This window comes from Pelodiscus sinensis, chromosome 9 (genome assembly GCF_049634645.1).
Source record: "Pelodiscus sinensis isolate JC-2024 chromosome 9, ASM4963464v1, whole genome shotgun sequence".
NCBI classification, from domain to species: domain Eukaryota; kingdom Metazoa; phylum Chordata; order Testudines; family Trionychidae; genus Pelodiscus; species Pelodiscus sinensis.
This window is the reverse complement of record NC_134719.1, coordinates 23,219,036-23,240,923: the sequence shown is the minus strand read 5'-3', so window position 1 is coordinate 23,240,923 and position 21,888 is coordinate 23,219,036. Positions and strand designations below refer to the sequence as shown.

The 21,888-nt window shown below is 39.6% G+C and overlaps 2 protein-coding genes across 3 annotated transcripts in view; one reads left to right on the top strand and one right to left on the bottom strand.

Annotated features, from left to right (window-relative positions):
* TNNI3K (TNNI3 interacting kinase) overlaps nucleotides 1-21,888 on the bottom strand; it is a 190,841-nt gene that overhangs the window by 28,104 nt on the left and 140,849 nt on the right. The gene's annotated exons all lie outside the window — the stretch shown is intronic.
* LRRC53 (leucine rich repeat containing 53) lies at nucleotides 1,802-20,871 on the top strand. Its single transcript, XM_075937111.1, has 4 exons — nucleotides 1,802-1,892; nucleotides 6,288-7,097; nucleotides 11,735-12,262; nucleotides 18,298-20,871. Exons 1-4 carry the CDS (start codon nucleotides 1,802-1,804, stop codon nucleotides 20,766-20,768), a joined length of 3,900 nt encoding a protein of 1,299 aa, XP_075793226.1. The 3' UTR covers nucleotides 20,769-20,871.

Genomic DNA, 21,888 nt, shown 5'->3' with positions numbered 1-21,888 from the left:
AAACACTATACTGATGGGAAATGCAAGGGAGGGGTGATTGTGCAGCCTCTCCCCTTCTATCCCTGCATTCCTTGGCACCATTGTGAGTATATGTGCAAGTCCCATATAAACTGCATGCTCAGATCCTATAACGTGAGCTATTTTCTTTAGTGAATATTTTTTGTCTCTGATGTTAACATTGAATTTTTCCAATGCATCCTAACCCCAATGCACAGAGTCTTTTGCAAATCCAAATAGAGGTTCTTGAAGACTGTCTCTTTTTCAGTTATTCTATGGTTTTGCATTGGGCGCATGGAAAAGTTCTTCTCTGGATGTTACAGAAGGCCTGGATATGAAGTTATTACATGGGGTTTTCTTGCTATCACAATCTATTCATTATATTAAATAGAATGTAATTATGGAGATATTGGCCAGTGTCTCTTCTTATACTGGGCCTGACAGCATAATCTCAGTGGCTTCAGTTCTGCAAAGTCTTTAAGAACATGCTTATCTTACAAAGTGATTAAGTCCTACTGACTTTAATGATCCAAAGCCTATTGGAGTTAATGGAAAGACCAGAGTCATAATTTGGCACCTGAGGCAAGACCATCCTCGGCGCAAGCAGGATGCTGACGTGGTGCGAAGTACAAGCGAAGACAACATAGTAACTGTCTTTTCTGAGCCCCCTCAGTTATGCCCGAGACAAGTGCCTTACTTGCCTCATCCTTGTTACGGCCCTGGGAAAGACTCCCAGGCTGCGTCTATACTGGCAAGATTTGGCGCAAAAGCAATTACTTTTGCACAAAATCTTGCCGCCTGTCTAGACTGGCCGTGAGTATTTGTGCAAGAACGCTGACTTTGTACTGTACAAAATCAGTGGTTCTTGCGCAAATACTCGGACGCTCCCACTCAGGGATAAGCCCTCTTGCGCAAGTATTCTTGCACAAGAGGGCCAGTGTAGACAGACAAGTTAATTTCTTGTGCAAGAAAGCCCAATGGCTAAAATGGCCATCGGAGCTTTCTTGCGCAAGAGAGCATCTACACTGGCACAGATGCTTTTGTGCAAAAGCAAATCTTTTGTGAAAAGGCACATGCCAGTATAGACGCTCGCTGGCAAAATACTTTTAATGGAAAATCTTTTCTGTTAAAAGTATTTGCGCAAAATCATGCCAGTGTAGACGCAGCCCCAGTGACTTCAATTAACATGGATTAGGCCCACAATTATTAACACAACACATATGGTTATGTACTTTGTTGAATCAGGACCCAAGTCCTGTCAAAGTCAGTAATTTTAGTTTGATTAAAACCCCAAGAATTAGCTAAAAATAAAAGGAACTGATTATGAGTCATTGCATTTGATTTTCTGGGCACACATTTGCCTTTGGGCACAACCACAATTGTTGTTTGAAGCATGTAGATGTCTAAGAATTTGGTACTTGGGTACAGTCTGGTGGTTAGTTGACCTGAACTATGTGTGTGCCTTTAATTCATTGCAAATACTAAGCTGTCCCCTCCAAATTTGAAGCCCTTTTAACAACAAGACCAAAATACCACATAAACACACATTATTGTCTCACTTGTACTATATCTTTTAATAAACCAGAGGTAATGTAAAATTTTAGTCATAAGTGTTTTTCACAGAACATCTTTCTGGGTCATAAAATGTATCATTTTCTCGCAACAAATTAAAATCTCCTTTAAAAAATGCAGAAGCCACTAATTTACTTAATTGCCCACTTGCAATTAAACACTGAATAATAAACATCAATACCATGAAATACATGCTCTTTTTCTTTTAGGTACATTGCTCATTCTACTAGCTATGGTGATTCAGTTAATAACATCATGTCCCTCCTCATGCCTGGTATGCTCAGAAAACGTAACTCTGTGTCGAGGATTAACATATATACCAGGTAATTAAGTAAGACACTCTAAGAGAATGGATATTTATTTTATACACAGGGCTCACTGTAATACTCTGCTTGTATTGACTGTTTCTGGACTCTGCTTTGAAAATCAAGCCTCTACTGATGCTCTCTAAAGAGTGATAACCTTGTTTTATTTCTCTTTGCCTAGCGGCCTTACCCAAACTATTCTAAGGCCTTCAGAGGTAATTGAAAACCTTTGTTATGGTGGAAGGAGTCATTTCATGCCGCAAGACACTTTTAAGAAACAGATTGTTTTAATAAGTTATTGTCCACATTTTGTGCAAAGTTCAAGCCTTACATTGGCTGAACGAACTGTGGATGGTCTCAGAACCTTCCCAGGCAATTCTAAAGCATTAGTAAGATTAAGTGATATCCCAGTACTACAGATTAGAATCAAAGTGCATTATAATTCTGAGACAATGGTTTCTTTTTATTGGGGCTAAATGAGCTGTGGAAATGCTACCAAGATACATGGACTGTATTCATTATATGTTGCTCGCTTAAGTCAACGATTTAATAAGATACCTTATTAACAAATTTAAACAGAATGTGACTTTCATACAGATGCTAATAAACACATTCCTTGTTTATTGCTAAATGCAGCACAGCTCTAACACTAGTTCAGAAAACAGAAAGGCATTATGTTTCAGAAACGAGATGTACTAATAGCCATATAATGGAATAACAGTTGGTATTTAAATCATCGTCCATCCATAGTTCTCAAAGTGCTTCACTAAAATGGGTACGTATTATTAAAACCAGCTTATTCGGGGGATGCTAAATCTAGAGGAAGTTAAGGTTCCAAAATAAAGCTCATTGAAGTCAACAGGCTGTCAGTGACTGGTCCAAAGTCATTTAGGCCTTGATTCAGAAAAGTATTACAATTGCTTACATCTTTTTGAATCAGCTAAGCATGTTATTAAGTGATGTTCTGAAGAGGGATAGACTTAAGCATATATTAAAGTACTTCCCTGAACTGGGGCCAAATTGACACACTGACAGAGCCAGAAATGGATTCCAGAACAAAAACAAAAACAAAAACAAAACACAACAAAAAATCTAGGACTCCAAGACTGCCGTAGGATTTGGGAGTCAGAATATCTCAGTTCGAGCATTTGCTTACAGAATGCTAAGCCTGTAACAAGTCCTGTAAAGGTACAATAATTCCAAACTCCACTCCAAACAATTGGAAATTAAACTCTCTTTTTGTTTTGAATTCCTCAGCTACCAGAATATCCTGACTGAGAACTTGTCTACATTTGAAAATGTTACCACCACACAGCTGCAACACTGCAAGCTGCCTCATACTAGCATAGAACTACCTACACCAACAGTAGGGGTTTTCTCATTTCCGTAGGCAATGTGTCTCCCAGAGAAGCAATAGCTATGTCAATGGAAGCATTCTTGTCATCTTAGTGCTGTCTGCATTGGGTGTTAGTTCAGCTCAGGAGTGTAGATTTTTCACACCATGCATGATGCATTTAAGCAATCTTAATTTTCTTGATTGGACTAGGCCAAAGAAAACCAGTGTTATTAATATTGCTATCTATATTGCTGAATATATTAAACACATTATATTTTGCATACCCAGAATGTAACAGATTTGATTGTCTCAAGGTGACATCACTTAATCCCCGTGCAATTGTCCTACTGTTCATGAAAAGACACTATTTTGTGTACAAAAAGTTGCTTAGTTGTTGAGATACAGACCTGGTCCACACTGGGCTTAACTATATCACTTAGGAGCATCAAAAGTCTACACCCAATTCCCAGTGTAGCTAGCTCTAGATCAACAGAAAAATTCTTTCACTGAACTAGCTACAACCTGTTGGCGGTGGATTCCCTGTACAGATGGGAGGCTTCCTCCCACTGGCATAAGTTTTGTGTGCAACACAGCACTGCAGTGGCTCAGTAGCAGCAATGTAGCTGTGCTGCTGGAGTATTTCAAGTGTAAAAAAGACTGCAGAATCAAATAAATGGCCTGCCAGTTTTTACATTATCCAGTGTGAAAAAAAAAGGGTGGAAACCGGTCACTTGGTATTATCCATTTCCTGAGGAGACTGGCAAAGCCCCAAAAATGCTATGAGCAAAAGATTTGCTTTTCCTAAGCAACAAATCTTTAAGGCAAAACAATCTTTGACAGCATATGCACAATGATAAGTGCCAGTTTAGAGGCGCACAAACCCTGTTATTGACCCACAGGCTGGAGTCCTTGTGTGCAGGCAGGTAGTTCTTCATTCAGCCCACCTCATTTTGTGGATGCATTAGGTTTACACATTGGGTTGTATGCACCCTTGAACCAGAATAATGTGAATGCATGCCCTGAAGATTTAGCCTTTGTAGGCAATCAAATTTTTTTTAAAAAAATTAACTCATATTTTAAAGGATTTGTATGTCACCTAGCACAGTGAGTCTCTGCTCCATGACTAGGGGTCTAGATGCCACTATATAATTAGTCAAGCAGTCAATAAATGTTTTCTGTGAAAGTCACATATATTTCTTAATGCAAAACCAGGAACAAGCCACACAAACAAAAGTAAAATGATCCTTCTTTCTGCGCCATTTCAGGTTACCAGAAGCAAATTTTTCATTTACTTTATTTGCTTGAATGTTACTGTCCAATCTCTTGAGCTAGGATGAGAGTCTGGATTCCCTCCCCCAATTTAAAAATGTCCATAAGAGTCCAGTAATTCATGTTTGAGAGATGCTGCAATAAAAGTGATATAACAATAAGTTATTAATTATGCACCTACCCTCAAGAGATTATTCAAGTTGGACTGGACATAGTTTGAAGTCAAAAGGATATTTGCCTTTTATCACTATGAAGAGTTTATTTAATGCAACCTATATCCAATATGGGTCTGGACACACCAGAGCATATGGGACTCCCATGTGAAAACCCTCAGGGCACCCAAAACAGAACAGACCTCCATCATGTTTATTATTTTTAGCCTCCAGAGGAAAAAACAACAACAGATTGTAAAGAAAAAAACAACAACTGAGCTGCTAATGCTGATAAGCATTAATGCCCATGAACAGGTTACATAGCTCAAATGCCAGTGTCTATTTAGGAGGGGTTCTTTTTACAAACAGAAGGGGTGCTGAAGGACAAGAATGAGGCCTGCTGACAGAGCTCTGTGTGAGAAGTGAGCACAGCTCCTGCCTGTACCATGTCTGGCACAAAATGGTAGTTTTGCATTTCCATAAGCAATGAAAAATTCATCCCAAAATAAAACCAGTGACAGTAGTAAGCAATGCATTAACTTTGCCTTCTAGTGGAACAGATGGTTTTCTGTTTCTTGAACAAATATGTCATGTCAGTGCACAGCTAATAAAATAAAATAAAGTAGCTAATGTACTGATGCATGTGAGAATTATGTGCAGGTTATGATGAGTAACCCAGCACCTCAGATGAGGGCTAGCTGATTGCACTGTACTCTACACAAGACAGAGATTATGCTGCTGTGCCGGGGGAAGCAACTGGAAGGACTGGCAAAATAACCATTGGTGCCTCCGACCAAAGGACTGTTGTTACTACAGTTTGGAACACACCTGTGCAACATAGTGTGTTGCTAGATCCTGGTCTGCCCTTGGATATGCAGGCAGGACAAATGGCCAGAAGCTTTTTTTGCCTCCCTCGATGTCTGGCAAGAAAAATGTGACTTCTTCTCCCTGATGCAGGGAGCTTGTCACAATTATCCTTCTTTGACACGTTGAGATTAGATTGTTGCAATGTCCTCTGCATGGGGCTGAGCCTTGAGACTCTTGGGAAACTGATGCTAGTGCAGAATGCTGCAGCCTGCTTATTAAGTGGAGTTTCATGCTGCAGGGGACCAATATGTTCCTGGGTGGAATGCAAAGGGCTAGTATTAACCTCTGGAGCTACTCCACTAACATGTGGACCCGATAAACTCCCCATCTGCTATCTCCGTAGCTGAGACCAGAGGGGTGCTAGAACTAGAGCTGCATATCTCTGCCTGGGAGAGAGCTGACAGCAGGGCGTTCTCTAGGAAGGGCTCACCCATTTGGTTCACCAGACACTGGATCAGTTAATCACCCCAGGACACTACAAAGCCCATCTTTTCTCCAATGTTTTTTGTGGGAGGGAGTAGGCTGAGGGGTTTGGGTCTATTTTAATATCCTCAAAAATCTGTTGCTGAATATTCATGTACCTTTATCTCATGTTATTAATTTTGAAGGGAGCCTATCAAGGATTTTAGAAATCTACATAAATAAAATATGAAGCATTTTCTTAAAATCAGAACAAGTGAAAAACATTTATTTTCCCATCTGTAGCAGCCATTGTTAGCATTAGGGTATTGACTGAAACACTGCCCATGCCTACATCCTGTAGATAATGTCTCTATTCCTTTTTTACAGCTGCACCTCCAAACACAAAAGCTTTAATTGTCATGGATGGAAACATCACATCAGTAGAAAGCTTCAACTTGTCCTTCCTGTTCAACATAACCCTCCTAAGGCTAAGTAGCAACAGAATTACAGACATTAAAGGAAAAGCTTTTAATGGGCTTCGAGATCTGAGGATGCTACAGCTAGACCAAAACCAAATATCAAGCTCTTCTATCAGGGATCATACCTTCAATGGGCTTCAAAAGCTTCAAGTTCTGGCGCTAAGCAACAATGCTTTGAGCACTGTCTATGGGAGTTGGTTCAAAAATATGAAGGGTCTTGTGAGGTTGCAGCTAGATGGGAATCAGATCACTGATCTTACAGACAGCAGCTTTGGAACTGCATGTCTTGATAGTCTTAGGAGTCTGGATTTATCTAACAATTTCATTAGTTATATTGAGAAAAATGCCTTCCAACACCTACCTCAGCTGAAAGAAATGGACCTTTCCCGAAACAGGCTGGCACTCATCCCAGACACATTTTCTCCACTCACTCAGCTAATTCTTCTAAGCTTAGATCAAAATCAATGGAATTGCACATGCGAACTTTGTGATTTAGCCTTCTTCTTAAGGAACTATGTGAATTCTTCAAACAGGTTGCTCAGAAATGCCAATGGTATAAACTGCAAAGCTTCTAAAAACCCAGCAGTACACAATGTGCTTGAGCTGAATGAGGCCAACTGTAACTCACATCTTCAAAACATTACTGCTATTTTAAAAAACAAAAAGATGAATTCCTATTGGCGGGATGTTACTCTGGTAGCTGTATTGTGCTTTGTAGGTAATGTATATTTTGGCCCTTTACTTTTCTGTGCACATAAAATATCTTGTCTATGCTTTTATTTCACACCAAAAAACATATAGGCCACGATTTTCAAACTTAGGTACCTAATGTTAAAGACCTACATTATGGTTAGGCTTTCAAATACGTGGTCTGATTTTTCAGGCATACTGTATATACCCTGGTTTTACTTGACAACTGTGGGTTTAGTTGCCTAGCTTTAGGCATCCAAATTTGAAAATAATAGCCATAATGTTTATTAATTGGCCAGGTGTTTGTAACCCTTCATATTATAAGAACATAAGAATGGCTGCACTGGATCAGACCAATGGTTTACCTAACTCAGCATCCTGTCTCTGACAGGGACTAGTGCCAAATTTAAGGACACCACCGCATAGGGTTGCCGTGATTCCAGCACAGACAGCAAGTACCATATTGGCTCTGTATAAATCCATGGTACCCCCATATATTGAATTCTCTGTGTGTGTGTCGATCTGATTGCCCATCTCCAAAAATGATATATTTGAATTCAAAAAAGTTCAGAAAAGGGCAACAAAATGATTGGGGATGTGGAACGGCTACCATTTGAGGAGAGATTAATGAAACTGGGATTTCTCTGCTTGGAAAAGAGATGACCAAGGGGGGTATGCTAAAGATCTATAAAATCATGACTGATGTGGAGAAAGTAAATAAGGAAGTGTAACTTACTCCTTCTCATAACAAGGACTAGAGGTCACCATATGCAATTAATAGGCAGCAGGTTTAAAACAAGGATTTTTTTTTCACACAGTGCATAATGCACACTTTACTCCACTCCCTTGAAGAGTCTAGGAAAACTGCAATCTCTTGGAATATAGCCTGCATTAAAGAGATGGTTTATTAAATTCCATTCTGCTCATTGCTCCAGGCCAATGCAACACCAGACCTACACAAGACCAACATAACATCAGTGATTTCTACCAAATGGAAGTTTTGTCAGCTTGGTCAAAGGTCACAAGTCAATGAAAGTGTTTTACATCTAATAGATGGATCCTAAAGAGTATTTTAATAGGAGATTCCATACATTCCTTCTCATTCTTCCTCCTGGTCCCTCTCTCTAGGATCTCTCTCACAGGGGTGTCCTAAGGCAGAACTCTAAATGTCTTTCATCCTTTTTCAGCACTGCAAGTTGATAACCTTTGCACTAATAATTCCAACCAGTGGAACTCCCTGCCAGAGGATGTTGTGAAGGCCAAGACTATAAGAGGGTTAAAAAAGAACTAGATAAATATATGGAGGATAGATATAATAATGGCAATTATCAAGGATGGACAAGGATAGTCTCCCTATCCTGTTTGTCAGAAGCTGTGAATGGGCCATAGGGGTTGGATCACTCGATGATTACTTGTTCTGTTCATTCCCTCTGGGACATCTGGCATTAGCCACTGTCATAAGATAAGATATTGGGATAGATTGACCTTTGGTCCATGTCTGACTGTTCTTATGTCTCTAACCATCTTGGCTAATAGCCATTGATGGACTTTCTTTCATGAATGTATCTAATTCTTCTTTGAACCCAGTTACACTTTTGTCCTTCACAACACCCCATGGCAATGAGTTGATTGTGTGTTGTATGAAGTAGTACCTTCTTTTGTTTGTTTTAAACCTTCTACTTATTAATTCTATTGAGTGACCCTGGCCCCTTTTGTGTCTTTGAAGGGGCAGATAACATTTCCCTATACACTTTCTCCATACATTCATGATTATATAGACTTTGATCAAATCCCCCCAATAGTCAGTCCCCATCTTTTTAATTGGGCTTTGTACAGAACTGTTCCATACCCATAATCATTTTGGCTGCCCTTCTCTGCAATTTTTCCAATTCTAACATGTTTTTTGAGATGGGACAACCACAACTGAATGCAGTATTCAAAATGTGGAGGTACCATGGATTTATAGTGCTACATTATATTTTCTGTTTTTTTATTTACCCCTTTCCTAATGGTTCCTAACATTCTGCCTGCTTTTTCTGACTCCTGCTCCTTTCTGAGCAGCTGTTTCCAGAGAACTATCCATGACTTCAAGATTCCTTTCCTGAATGGTAGCAGCTAATTTAGATACTGTCATTTTATATGCATATTTGGGATTATTTTCCCAGTATGCATTATTTTGCATTTATCAACATTGAATTTCATTTGTATACTCAGTAGAACTTTCTATGAATATTATATCCCTTAGCCTGCTATTCAGTATTGGTTCAGGACATGGCAGGCAGCATTAGTAACAGCCCCTGTCACAAATCATTTTAGCAGAATGGGTTGGCTGCAGTGTTTCTCTCATTTCTATCAAATTCCATAAAACACATAAACAATGTTGCCATCCTCCCTGTGGAATGGAGGTATGCCTGGTATGTCACACAGATTCCTGTGCAGCTGGCAACCTCTGTCTTTGTACAGTGTTACCTTAAAGTCTAACGTCTAGCCTGCAGCCATTCCATTGCTGGAAGTTATACCACCTCAGGCTGTGATCTTGTTTGATTTCACAAGCTAAGTGAGGTTAGACCTAGACAGTGCTTTAAACTGCCAAGGAAAACAAACCAAATCATCACAAGTGGGCTATGGGCAATGAGGATGGTGATGTGGGAGGCAGTACGTTTCCTGCTGAGTACAAAGAGAACCAATGGCCTAGACTATTGCTTGAGGTCACCAGCTTACATTCATCCCCTCAGGATCATTGAAAGAGTCCACATGAACTGACCTATCAGTGTGTTACCATGATGATACACAGGGCTGTCTCCTCAGATGCTGGTGCCCTATGCAGCCCAGCACTGACAACCTCCCCCATCCTCACAGGAGAGGCCACTCCAGAAGGTGGGGTGAGGGAGGCTGAAGTGGTGGGGAAAAGGGCTGCCAATTGTCATGGACTGGATGCCATTTACTGCAATTCTGTCCATCCAGTCTGAGAGAGTTGGCAATGCAGGCTCAGGATTGGGAGCTGGCAGGGAGGCATGGGCCAGAGGAGCAACAGGCAGCTGGCTAGAGAAAAGTGGCATTTTTAAGGAGAAAATATGCTTTTCCGCAGCTGCCTACAGTGTGGCTGTCCCTAGCTCAATCCTCCAGCCTGCATGGGCTGCTCAGATGCCATCTGGTGAGTGGGGTGTGGGGTAGGCGGAGCGGGGTGCTGAGCCCTCAAAGGGTGTCCAAAGGATGGGGTAGAGCATGACCAGGTCAGGGCTGAATGGAGGATGCCAGAGGATGGGGGCCATTGGACTGGTGCTGAGCACGGGCAAGTGGGGCATGAGGTGGGAGGAATGGCCAGGGGATGGAGCCCAGAGACAGCACATGACAATACAGGGCACCATGAAATGTGGGGAAATTTGGTGCCCAAAATTTCCTGGTGCCCTACGTGACTGCGTGCTAAGCCTATCAGTAGTGACAGCCCTGACCATACATCAGTTTCTGAATGGCCGTTTGGACCCATCAGGCATATCCCCAAGGAACTTGATTTTGGTTTGTGAAAAGCCAGCACATTTTTTCTATTAAAAATTAAAAAAATATTTGTAACATTCCTCAGCCTGTAGAGGTGCTGCTCCTTCTCTGCCTCAGAGAGGTAAGACCTGAGTAACAGCTCTACTGGGCTACACATTAACTCTTGGCCCTATCTTGGCAGGAAGAGTGGAAAAATTCTTCCTTTAATATCACAGAGCCCATTCACAGCAACAGACTGAGGCCCTAGAGAGCTACCAACCTGCCTCCCGTAGGCATCTCCCCCACATCTCAACTATTACTACAAGAACAAGATAAGTTCATGGAGGATAGGTCCATCAATGGCTATTAGTTAAGATGGGCAGGGATGGTGTCCTTAACCTCTGTTAAATAAATAAATCTTAGGACACAATTTTATCTAAGGCTGTAAAAATCATATGATTATTTAACTGTCCTGTTGCAGCTATAGTGTTGACATAATTGAACACAATGTGGTAATGTATTTGCAGAAGCAGGCAGAGTTATAGTTGTGGTTTATTTTGGCATTTCCTGACTTTGGGATGCTTAAAGACGCCACCTTGATACTTTCCAAACGTCAGATTTCAGTACAGAATTTTATATATGACTTACCCTTTTCTTGTCTGTATGTCGCATTTGCTGTAGAGTTGCTCATTCTTGGAGGTTGAGTTTTTCAAGCTGTTTTTAACTTCATTTTGAAAAGTTTATATAAAAGCTTCCTTCAATTGGGAGTCAGTGGGTGGCATTTCAAAATGGTAAAATGACCTTTCTAGAAAGAGGCGAGGGAATTTGAGCCTATCAGACTTGACAGCACCCCTTTAATTCAGTAATTGTACCACAGAAGGGATGGTGTCTCAGCTTCTTTCTGCTAAAGAAATCTCAGACATATCCCCAATCATTACAAATGCATTTGCTTTTTAAATAATAGCTATTGAAAATGTTGCATGAGATATCTCCATGGAAAGACAGAATAATACAAATGAAATATTCACAGCTTAATTGGATATTTTTTTCTATATTTTAACAACCCTGTAAGGTAGGAAAGCTAGTGTAGCAAGTTTAATTAATTACATCCCTACATGTATGTTTAACATTGAATGATGCATACCTTTATATATGTGACTGTGTCTTTGATGAACCTTGTATCTGCCATAGGAGCTGTTGGTCTCTCTTGCCTAGTTTTAGCCCTCCTTAACTGGAAACTTCAACAAGGCAAAGCAAATGAACACACATCAGAAAACTGCTGTTGCAGAACTCTAGATGAATCCCAGTGTGGTCATGAGCCAAGAAATTACCTCACTGAGGGATACTGTAACTGCCACTTAACTCGGGAAAATGAAATAAAGGTCATGTCCATTGTGGGGTCTGGCCAGGAAATGCCACTTTTCCAGGAAAACAGGCATCAAGAAACAGTACAGGCAGACTCCATGTCCACTGGGCTAGTCACATCTCTCAGAAGCATTCAAGGAGAGAATGAATACAAAAAGAGTGGCTCATTTTTATGCCTTAAATGTAGAATGGTAGAGTCATATCCTCAAGAGCTTTATGAGACTACGTCTATAACAAATGAAGCAGGTGCCCTGACAAAAGATTTCCACAGGAGAGTTACAAAACCAAACACGTTTGAGCAGTGGGAAGAACTACAGACAACTGTGCTGCAGGATCTTTCAAAGGTTGATAAAGGTGAGTTTCCTTTTCAAAGACAGTACTGACAGGATCAAATGGTAGAAAGCAATAAGAAATTTGAGATACAAAAGTAAATGTTCTGCATCTCCTTCTCCTCTGCTTGGGTAGCAATTTGTATTTGAGAAAAGTAGGTGATTTGGTAACATTTTACATCCACTGTGCATGGGTATAAATGACTGTAACATGTGCAATATAGTGAAGAATCAGGCCCGGATATAAGATGGTGAAAATTTCCTATATCTGAAATTGGTGTAAGCTCATGCCTTAATGTTGCTAAAGTAGGACAAGTTGCAGGGGTGGCCCGTGAGCCTAGATGAGCTAGGTAGTTGCCTAGGGTGCCACTGCCCCGGGTGCCCGATGATGATGTCACGAAGCGCTGGGGGCACCCCATGATAACGTAATGGCCATTGACGGCCGTGCAGGCAGGGGCGGCGATTGTGTCGCCCCGCCTAGGGCACCAGCTGCTGTAGCCGGCCTCAGGCCGCTCATGCAAGTACGAGATCAGTCATCAGTGTTAGCGAGAGGGACATTCGGCTGTCCTTCTCTGAGATGCTCAAAAAGCAGATTGGTTTGCTGAAAAGCAGGACAGGCCTATAAAAACAGGATATCATGTTTCCCTAGTGCCTCTTTGCACTCTCCACACTTTTTTATCAATAGCAACCTTGTTTCTAAGAAGAAACACCTTCTCCCCACACACCCAAATAACAATAATGGGAGAATAGTGGCATTTGATATTGACATTTGACTGGCTTTAACTCTGGAGTGGCTATCCATCTTGTTATAACAACATTGCATCTAATGCTCCTCATGGAAGGTAACAAATCAATGAGGTGACCCTGCATTGACAGTGTTCTTGCAGATATGCTGACAAGAAATGCACACTGATTTTGAGATTGGGTTGATGGATTGTGTTTGAAAATACCTGCATCTGCACAATCCCTGCAAGTGATTTCAAGTTTCTTGCATTAACAACTTTTAAAAAAGGAAACTCAACTTTTGATGTTTGGGGAAACCCTAAAATACTGTGTTTATGCTATGGACCAGGTCTCCATCTGCTGATACAACCAGAGAGTCTAGTCCCTAGATCAATCTCCTTTCTTGAGGCATGTTTTTCTCAGTAAATGAAGACCTTCTATACAGCTCTCTTCATGTTGTTTGCTCCCTCTCCTCTGCTTCTGTACTGTTCCCTATTTGTGAACCTCCCTCTTTATCCTACTGAGGCAAAACAAGTTCTTGAAAATTCATACTGAATAGTCACAGCTTTCTGGAAATCGTACTAACTCTCAAGCCCGATCATATCCTGCCAGTCTTTCATTACATTAGGCATTACTCCAGGCAGACTATCGCTCTGTTTCTCACACTTCATTTGTGATCTCTCTCTATTTAGGTGACTTACAGAGGACAACATGAAGCTCATTAGCTGTTTTGAGAGTTCCGACTGAAAGAGCTTATATCCAGCAATTTATTAATTTAGTTCATAACCAGAAATAGTATTGTAATATATTTATTCCATACATGTTATCTGTTTTCCTCTTTTAATTTAGACATTTATTTCCTGGGCCTTGCATGTTATTCTCCGGATGCCACACATTTATTCATTTATTTTCTAAAGTCACAGATTATTTTAAGATCTTTAAGTGATTTAAGCTCTTTTGTGACAAGAAATGAATTTGGATGTATTAATTTGCTTTCAGAAGTGACACTCAGCTAAAGGCAGAGCCGAGGGAGAGATATTTCAAAAGGAAAAGTTATGGAGACTTCAGGCTATACCATGAGAAGTGCTGAGCAAAATGGAGTTAATGGCAGATGCAGGTTCTTAGCACCTCTCAAGACAGCCGTATGATTTTCCAATTTTCTAGCAATTAAAAAACAGGAAAAAACTGGTTTGGGTGGAACTAAAAATGAAATGTTTCAGAATTTTCAGCAAGTCAAAAAAAATTAAAAAAGTAATTTCAGGTAGAAATATTTCATTTCATCAAAACAAAATGTCTCATTTAAATTTTGACCATTTTAAAGATTTCAGATATTTTTAAAAATTCAAAGGAAAGGATGTTTCAAACAAAAAGATCAATGTTTCATGTGAAAATGTGTTGCAAAGTAGTGTTTAGGGTGGATATGGATTTTTGGTTTTACATAGATAATTTGCAAAACCGATCCAAATTCAGTAGTGCCAAATCTGCATTTTTTGCCACAAAAATGTTTTGTTGAAAAAAGTTCACCTGGAAACACCCCCAAGGTTTGATGAGAAGGAAATTAAGGGCCAGATTCTCAGGGCTTTATTTACATTGGCAAGCATGTTTCCCCAGAGTCCCATTGACTTTAATTGGGCTACTGCTCCTGTGAGTAATTGCTCATTATTGGAATACAGATTTCACAATGTTTCCCTTGGTTTGCTAGCTGCAGGCAATTCTGATCTCTCCCACCATCACTGTGGGTTCTTTACTAACTTAAAGGAGGTTCTAGAAGGACTCTGCTGCTTGTTCTCATTCTATTGTCTAAGAGTTCACCCTTTCCACAGGGAGGACAGGAGAAAACCTCAATATTCTGTGAATTTGCTCACTGGAAGAAGTGGGAAAATGTTCCTATGCTAATTTTTGCCTGGAGTCTAAGTATATCACCTGTCCAATGCAGCCAAGTTCTATCAATGTAGGCACCAGAGGAAACATTTGCAAAAGCACTTAAGTGACTTAAAAGTCTAAGTCTCATTTTCAAAAGTAATTTAGGTAATTAGGTACCTAAGTTCCATTGACATTCAATGAGACAAAGTCCCAAATCACTTTTGAAAAGGGGACTCAATTTCTGAAAATATTGCCATAAAGATTCTTTCATTTCCTTTTAAACTCAAAATTCCCATATGACATATCACTATCCCAAGACACTAGCGGAATGTCACTGAAGAAAAAATAAATACAGTTACATAAAGGAAAACAGGATATAAAGATAAACTAAGTGGAAGGAAGTGATGCTCTTCTGGCTGACCTTTACTATTTCACTCAAATAAAAACAATAAAACATAAACTTAATAAACTATCCAGACATATGTTGGGAAACTAACACAGCGAGGCACAGGCTATCCAATAAGTTTCTGGACTGCATTGGAGACAACTTTCTGTTTCAGAAGGTTGAAAAAGCTACCAGAGGAGAAGCTGTTCTGGATTTGGTTTTAACAAATAGGGAGGAACTAGTTGAGAACTTGAAAGTGGAAGACAGTATAGGGGACAGTGATCACGAAATAATAGAGTTCATGATCTTAAGGAAAGGTAGAAGGGAGACCAGCACAATTGAGGTAATGGATTTCAGGAAGACAGATTTTGATAAGCTCAGAGAACTTGTAGGTAAGGTCCCATGGGAAGCAAGACTGAAGGGAAAAACAACTGAGGAGAGTTGGAAGTATTTCAAAGGGACGTTGTTAAGGGCCCAAAAGCAAACAATTCCGCTGTGTAGGAAAGATAGAAAATATGGCAAAAGACCAGCTTGGCTTAACAAGGAGATCTTGCATGATCTCAAAATAAAAAAGGAGTCTCATAAAAAATGGAAATTAGGACAAATAACAAAGGATGAATATAGGCAAGCAACACGGGAATGCAGGGGCAAGATTAGAAAGGCAAAGGCACAAAATGAGATCAAATTAGCTACAGGCATAAAGGGAAACAAGAAGACCTTTTATAAATACATTAAAAGCAAGAGGAAGACCAAGGACAGGGTAGGCCCACTGCTTAGTGAGGAGGGAGAAGCAGTAACAGGAAACTTGGAAATGGCGGAGATGCTCAATGACTTCTTTGTTTCGGTCTTCACCGAGAAGTCTGGAGGTGTGCCTAACATAGTGAATACAAGCAGAGAGAGGGTAAGTTTAGAAGATAGGATACACAAAGAACAAGTTAAAAATCACTTAGGAAAGTTAGATGTCAGCAAGTCACCAGGTCCTGATGAAATGCATCCCAGGATACTCAAGGAGCTGATAGAGGAGGTATCTGAGCCTTTAGCTATGATCTTTGAAAAATCATGGCAGACAGGGGAGATTCCAGAAGACTGGAAAAGGGCAAATATTGTGCCCATCTATAAAAAGGGGAATAAGAACAACCCAGGAAACTATAGACCGGTCAGTTTAACGTCTGTCCCAGGGAAGATAATGGAGCAGGTAATTAAGGAAATCATATGCAAACACTTGGAAGGTAATAAAGTGATAGGGAATAGCCAGCATGGGTTTGTGAAGAACAAGTCATGCCAAACTAATCTGATAGCTTTCTTTGATAAGATAACGAGCCTTGTGGATAAGGGAGAAGCGGTGGATGTCATATACCTAGACTTTAGTAAGGCATTTGATACGGTCTCGCATGATATTCTTATTGATAAACTAGGCAAATATAACTTAGATAGGGCCACGATAAGGTGGGTGCATAATTGGCTGGATAACCGTAGTCAGAGAGTGGTTGTTAACGGTTCTAAATCCTGCTGGAAAGGGATAACAAGTGGAGTTCCTCAAGGGTCTGTTTTGGGACCCATACTGTTCAATATCTTCATCAATGATGTAGATATTGGGATAGAGAGTACGCTTATTAAGTTTGCAGATGATACCAAACTGGGTGGGGTTGCGACTTCTTTGGAGGATAGGGACATAATTCAGAATGACCTTAGCAAGTTAGAGAAATGGTCGGAGGTAAACAGGATGAGGTTTAATAGAGAGAAATGCAAAGTGCTCCACTTAGGAAGGAACAATCAGTTCCATACATACAAGATGGGAAGCGACTGTCTAGGAAGGAGCATGGCAGAAAGGGATCTAGGGGTCATAGTGGACCACAAGTTGAATATGAGTCAACAGTGTGATGCTGTTGCAAAAAAAGCAAATATGATTCTAGGTTGTATTAACAGGTGTGTTGTAAGCAAAACTCGTGAAGTCATTCTGCCGCTCTACTCTGCACTAGTTAGGCCTCAGCTGGAGTACTGTGTCCAGTTCTGGGCGCCACATTTCAAGAAAGATGTGGAGAAATTGGAAAGGGTACAGAGAAGAGCGACAAGAATGATTAAAGGTTTAGAGAACATGACCTATGAAGCCAGGCTTCATGAACTGGGCTTGTTTAGTTTGGAAAAAAGAAGATTAAGGGGGGACATGATAGCGGCTTTCAAATATCTAAAAGGGTGTCACAAGGAGGAAGGAGAAAATTTGTTCCTCTTGGTTTCTGAGGACAGGAAAAGGAGTAATGGGCTTAAAGTGCAGCAGGGGAGGTTTAGATTGGACATTAGGAAAAAATTCCTAACTGTCAGGGTGGTCAAATATTGGAATAAATTGCCAAGGGAGGTGGTGGAATCTCCCTCTCTGGAGATATTTAAGAACAGGTTAGATAGACATCTGTCAGGGATGGTGTAGACGGAGCTTGATCCTGCCTTGAGGGCAGGGGGCTGGACTCGATGACCTCTCGAGGTCCCTTCCAGTCCTATGATTCTATGATTCTATGATTCTATAAAATCTTTCTCCTGAGCTTGACTATTCCTAGGATCTTCCCTGCAGATCACCTGTTGTCAACATCCTCTGGTTCCTGTGCAGACAGACACCTAACTTGCTCTGTGGGTGGCTCCAACAAAATCTACCTGTAGGCATGAGTCAGAAAATACTGTTATATATTTGTGCAAGGTTCTATATGCCAGACAGGATAAAATATCAACAGAAGACCCATGTATTGCTATACCCAGCCTTTGAACATATTGCCTGCTATACTGCTTTAATATAACTATAATCACACATATTATTGTATGGATAGTTCTGAGTAAGACTGAAATTTGCTAAATTCAATCAGTAAATTTTAATGCAACTGATTAAAATGTGACCACAGTGTCTGAGTCTAATTGCCAGCATTAGAGAGTTGAAATATCTTACGCAGATTGGATTGAGATGTTAGCTAAATGTTGGTGTTATGCCATAAGCAGAGAGTGCTTTTCTGACATTTTATATATATATAAAAGTGTTCCAAACATGTGCTTAGTTAGTGTAATAAGACTCTTCCATGTGCTAAACTCCAACATATATTATTCAGCAGATATCAAGTATGACTCATTTAATAGAAGAGGTTCAATTCCTATATCTGCTGTAGCAAGAGAGAGACTTGAAAAGCATTTAACAAATGAATTGTGGCAGCTTCCATCAGAAGCAGAAGACAAGAGTTTAAAATGTCACAGGCAAAGGTATTTTATTACCAGCTCATCATCAGCACCTAACACATCAGTGGAGTCAAAGGAACACTGTGTGCAAAAGACTTTACGAAGTCATAGATTACAACATGATTATCAATATAGATTGCAGGAAAGAAGCAAAAATATTTCTTCACAACTAGATATCTCCCTTATCTGTAAATACGTGAACTGTGAAAAATTCCAGGGTTATGCAAAAGAAAAGGGAGAAAATCACAGGGAAATTTTAAAGTCAGAGAAAGAGCAAACCAAAGCTAATAGAAGAGAAACAGGAGATGGCTTTAGCAGTGATGAAGAAATGCCATCATCACCAGCAGTCAAGAAAACATACATACCAAAGAGTGTTAGCTTTTATGTACCTGAACTGACAACAGTGAACAGGTTGGATATGATGATGATGGACTCAAGTGAGGTAGGATCTCACAAGACAAACGTTCAAAGAAACCGAGCAAACGCTTTGGAGATCAGAGGGCACAGCAGTTCAGAAACAAGACGTGAAGAAGGTAAATTGTCTTCTGGTAAGAGAGATCTTGGAAGGAAAAGATGGGTGAGAGAAGATAAAGCATACTGTAAGAGTAAAATGAGAACTAAAGGACTAGACATTTTAACTGTAAAATTAAATTTATATCCCTTCAGAAAAGTGAAAATCCACCCAGAGAAATTCCCTTGCAGTGAAAAACCACAACAAAAGCCTACTTTTCAACAGAAAGAGCCACCAACTGAATCCAAGAAGAAACTGTCACAGGCTTCTAACAAAGAGTTGGCAAGAAAAGAAAGACAATCCAACCAATGGTCATCTGCAGTTCCCCAAGAGCAGCCAGGCACCAGAGAAGAGAGGGAAATTTATTCCAAAAATGTTGCTCTGCAATTCTCTGACAAGCAGTCCTCAGCTAAGAGCAAAAATGCTGCAAGTGCAACTATTATAACAAGTGCTGATGCAGCAGAATTGTCTGAAGAAAAGTGCAATGATCCAATAGGAAGTGTCCCTTATCATTTTGAGAAGATTTCTGATGTAAGAAATTCTAAAGGTCTCACATCACCTGTACCTGCAGAATCTGTAATGTACAATAGGAACTCACCTCCACCCTCAACAAAGGAGACTGCAGGAAGTCTTATTCCTACTATATCTCTCCCATCTCAGAATTCAGAAAGTATTTCAGAAAAAGGAGCAAATGATATTTCCATACCCTTGTATTCTGGAGAAGTAAATGAAAAAGATTCAGGGACTTCAGAGTCCTATAAGTACCAACATTCACAGATGACTACAAGAAAAGAAAAGGGTTGGGATTCTTCTTGTGCTCTTACTGTCCAAAAACAAATCATGAGCAACTTGGAGACAAAAAATCCCAACAGTGAATGTGATTTGGAACTAAAGTCAGTTATAAACGATACGGTGAAAAATATCAATCAAAGCCATATAGACAACCAAATATTAAAAAAACAGAGTGAAAACTTTAACAGGATAGAAAGCTTGGAGAGTTGTGAAAATACTAAAGAATGTGAATCAGTAGAAAGAAATCTACTTGTTGTGGAATCTTGTACTCTCACGGTTGTACCCCAGATTCCACCAGCTATCAATCCATTTTTAACAGAAACATGTTTTGTTCCCAAACAAAGTAGCACAGAGTCTCCAAATCTCACCACTAGTTTGCCTCTATATACTGAAGCCAATGAGCATTTAATATGTAGGAGCAAAGGAGAAACTGACAATACTCATAACCTGCATGGAACAGTTAACACTGAAAAAGATGGAGTAAAACAGAGAGAAAATGAACAGCCACCATCTGAAGTGTTAATCCTAGACACACAAATGAACTCAGTTGGTATAGCCAAAGATATACCACAAACTCAGAATGATGTGGAGAGTGAGCTATGTAAATTATTTCGTACAAGTACTGTCAAAGTATCTATTATGTCTAATACATCCAGTATCCCCAGCTCTCCTAAAACTAGAAATATGCTACCATGTAGTGACTTCAATTTTCAAATAAATAATAATATGCACATGAAGAATGTGCAGAACTTACAACACATTCAAAACAACCAACGAGATGAAGATAACAATGTATACAAAGAATGCGAAATGCCACTGGAAGAGCATAAAGAGCCTTCTGTGTTATCAGAGTTAAAAGACATTAGTTTTGAGGCAGAAAATGAGGTGCTTTTAATTCCTAGCAGAATAAATTATGCTGAAAACTCTGCTCCAAAAGCTACACTGTACCCACCATCTGCTGACTATGCTAATACATCACCTTTAGAGACAGACCAAAGCGAGGAAAATAACTCAAATAACAATCACATTCCTCTTTCGCTTTCTTAAAAACTACAGACAAACAACTCCAGCCTTTCTGAAAATTCAGAATTCATTATTGTGACAGAAAATTTCAACAAATCAATGAACAAAAAACAATATTTGGCTGACTGTGATAAAAATGCAAGACCAATGAACTAGAGGCAAATAATACCATTTCTGGGGAAAGTCGTCAAAAGAGACACACATGTCTGGTTTTGTTAGAGCAGCCAAACAATAAAATTCAGGACATAAACAAGAGAAAGATAAAACAGGGAACAGTTAACTGACCAGAACAGCAATTGACATTTATGATCTGGAATATGTAGCATGTATTTCAGGTAATGTACAAAATTACATTTACAACTACTATAAACACTACTGCTTCCTACTATGGACAGATTACGTTATTTAAAACATTTGTGTTCTCCACTTACTACAGTGTTTGCTAAAGATAATGTAAAATATTCTTTTTATCTCTGTTACATTTATTTTAAATTCACCAAGATGTTTAAGACTATGGAGCTGTAAAACCTTTTATGCCAATTAAGTTATTTTTTGGGGAAGGGAACTAAATAGAATTTGGCCCAATTGTGGGGGGGCAATAGTCTGTAGAATGCCCGGTAATTTATGTTTAACCACTAGGTGGAGATCTCTTACTCAATCTTTTCAGAGTCTGTGATAAATTAGCAAGAATATCTACAGAAAAACAATGATTTTTGTATAGAAAGGGGGTTAAGTAGCTCCAACATACTTGTATCTTCTCATTGTCAAAAAATTTAAGTTTTGAAAAATAAACATCTCTTTAACATATCAGCTTCTGAAACTTATCTCCTGGGCTAGGCAAAACATTGTCATTTGGTTTGAACAATCCTTCTTATGAGAGAAGAATGTGCCTTGGAGAACAGGAAACAAAATGAAAAGAAAATGTATATTTATGACAGTGACATTTTATGAAATGTGCAGAAAGAAAAGAACCTACTTAAGGGATGTACCATGTTAAGAAAAGAAGAAAGCACAGAACACTAGAGGCCAAGTACATAAATCCCCAGCATAAAAATATGTCCCAAATAATTGGGATATTGTTTCCTATTTCCGTTAGATGTAAGAGTTGTGAAAACTCATAACCCATGATTGCTGGACATTTATC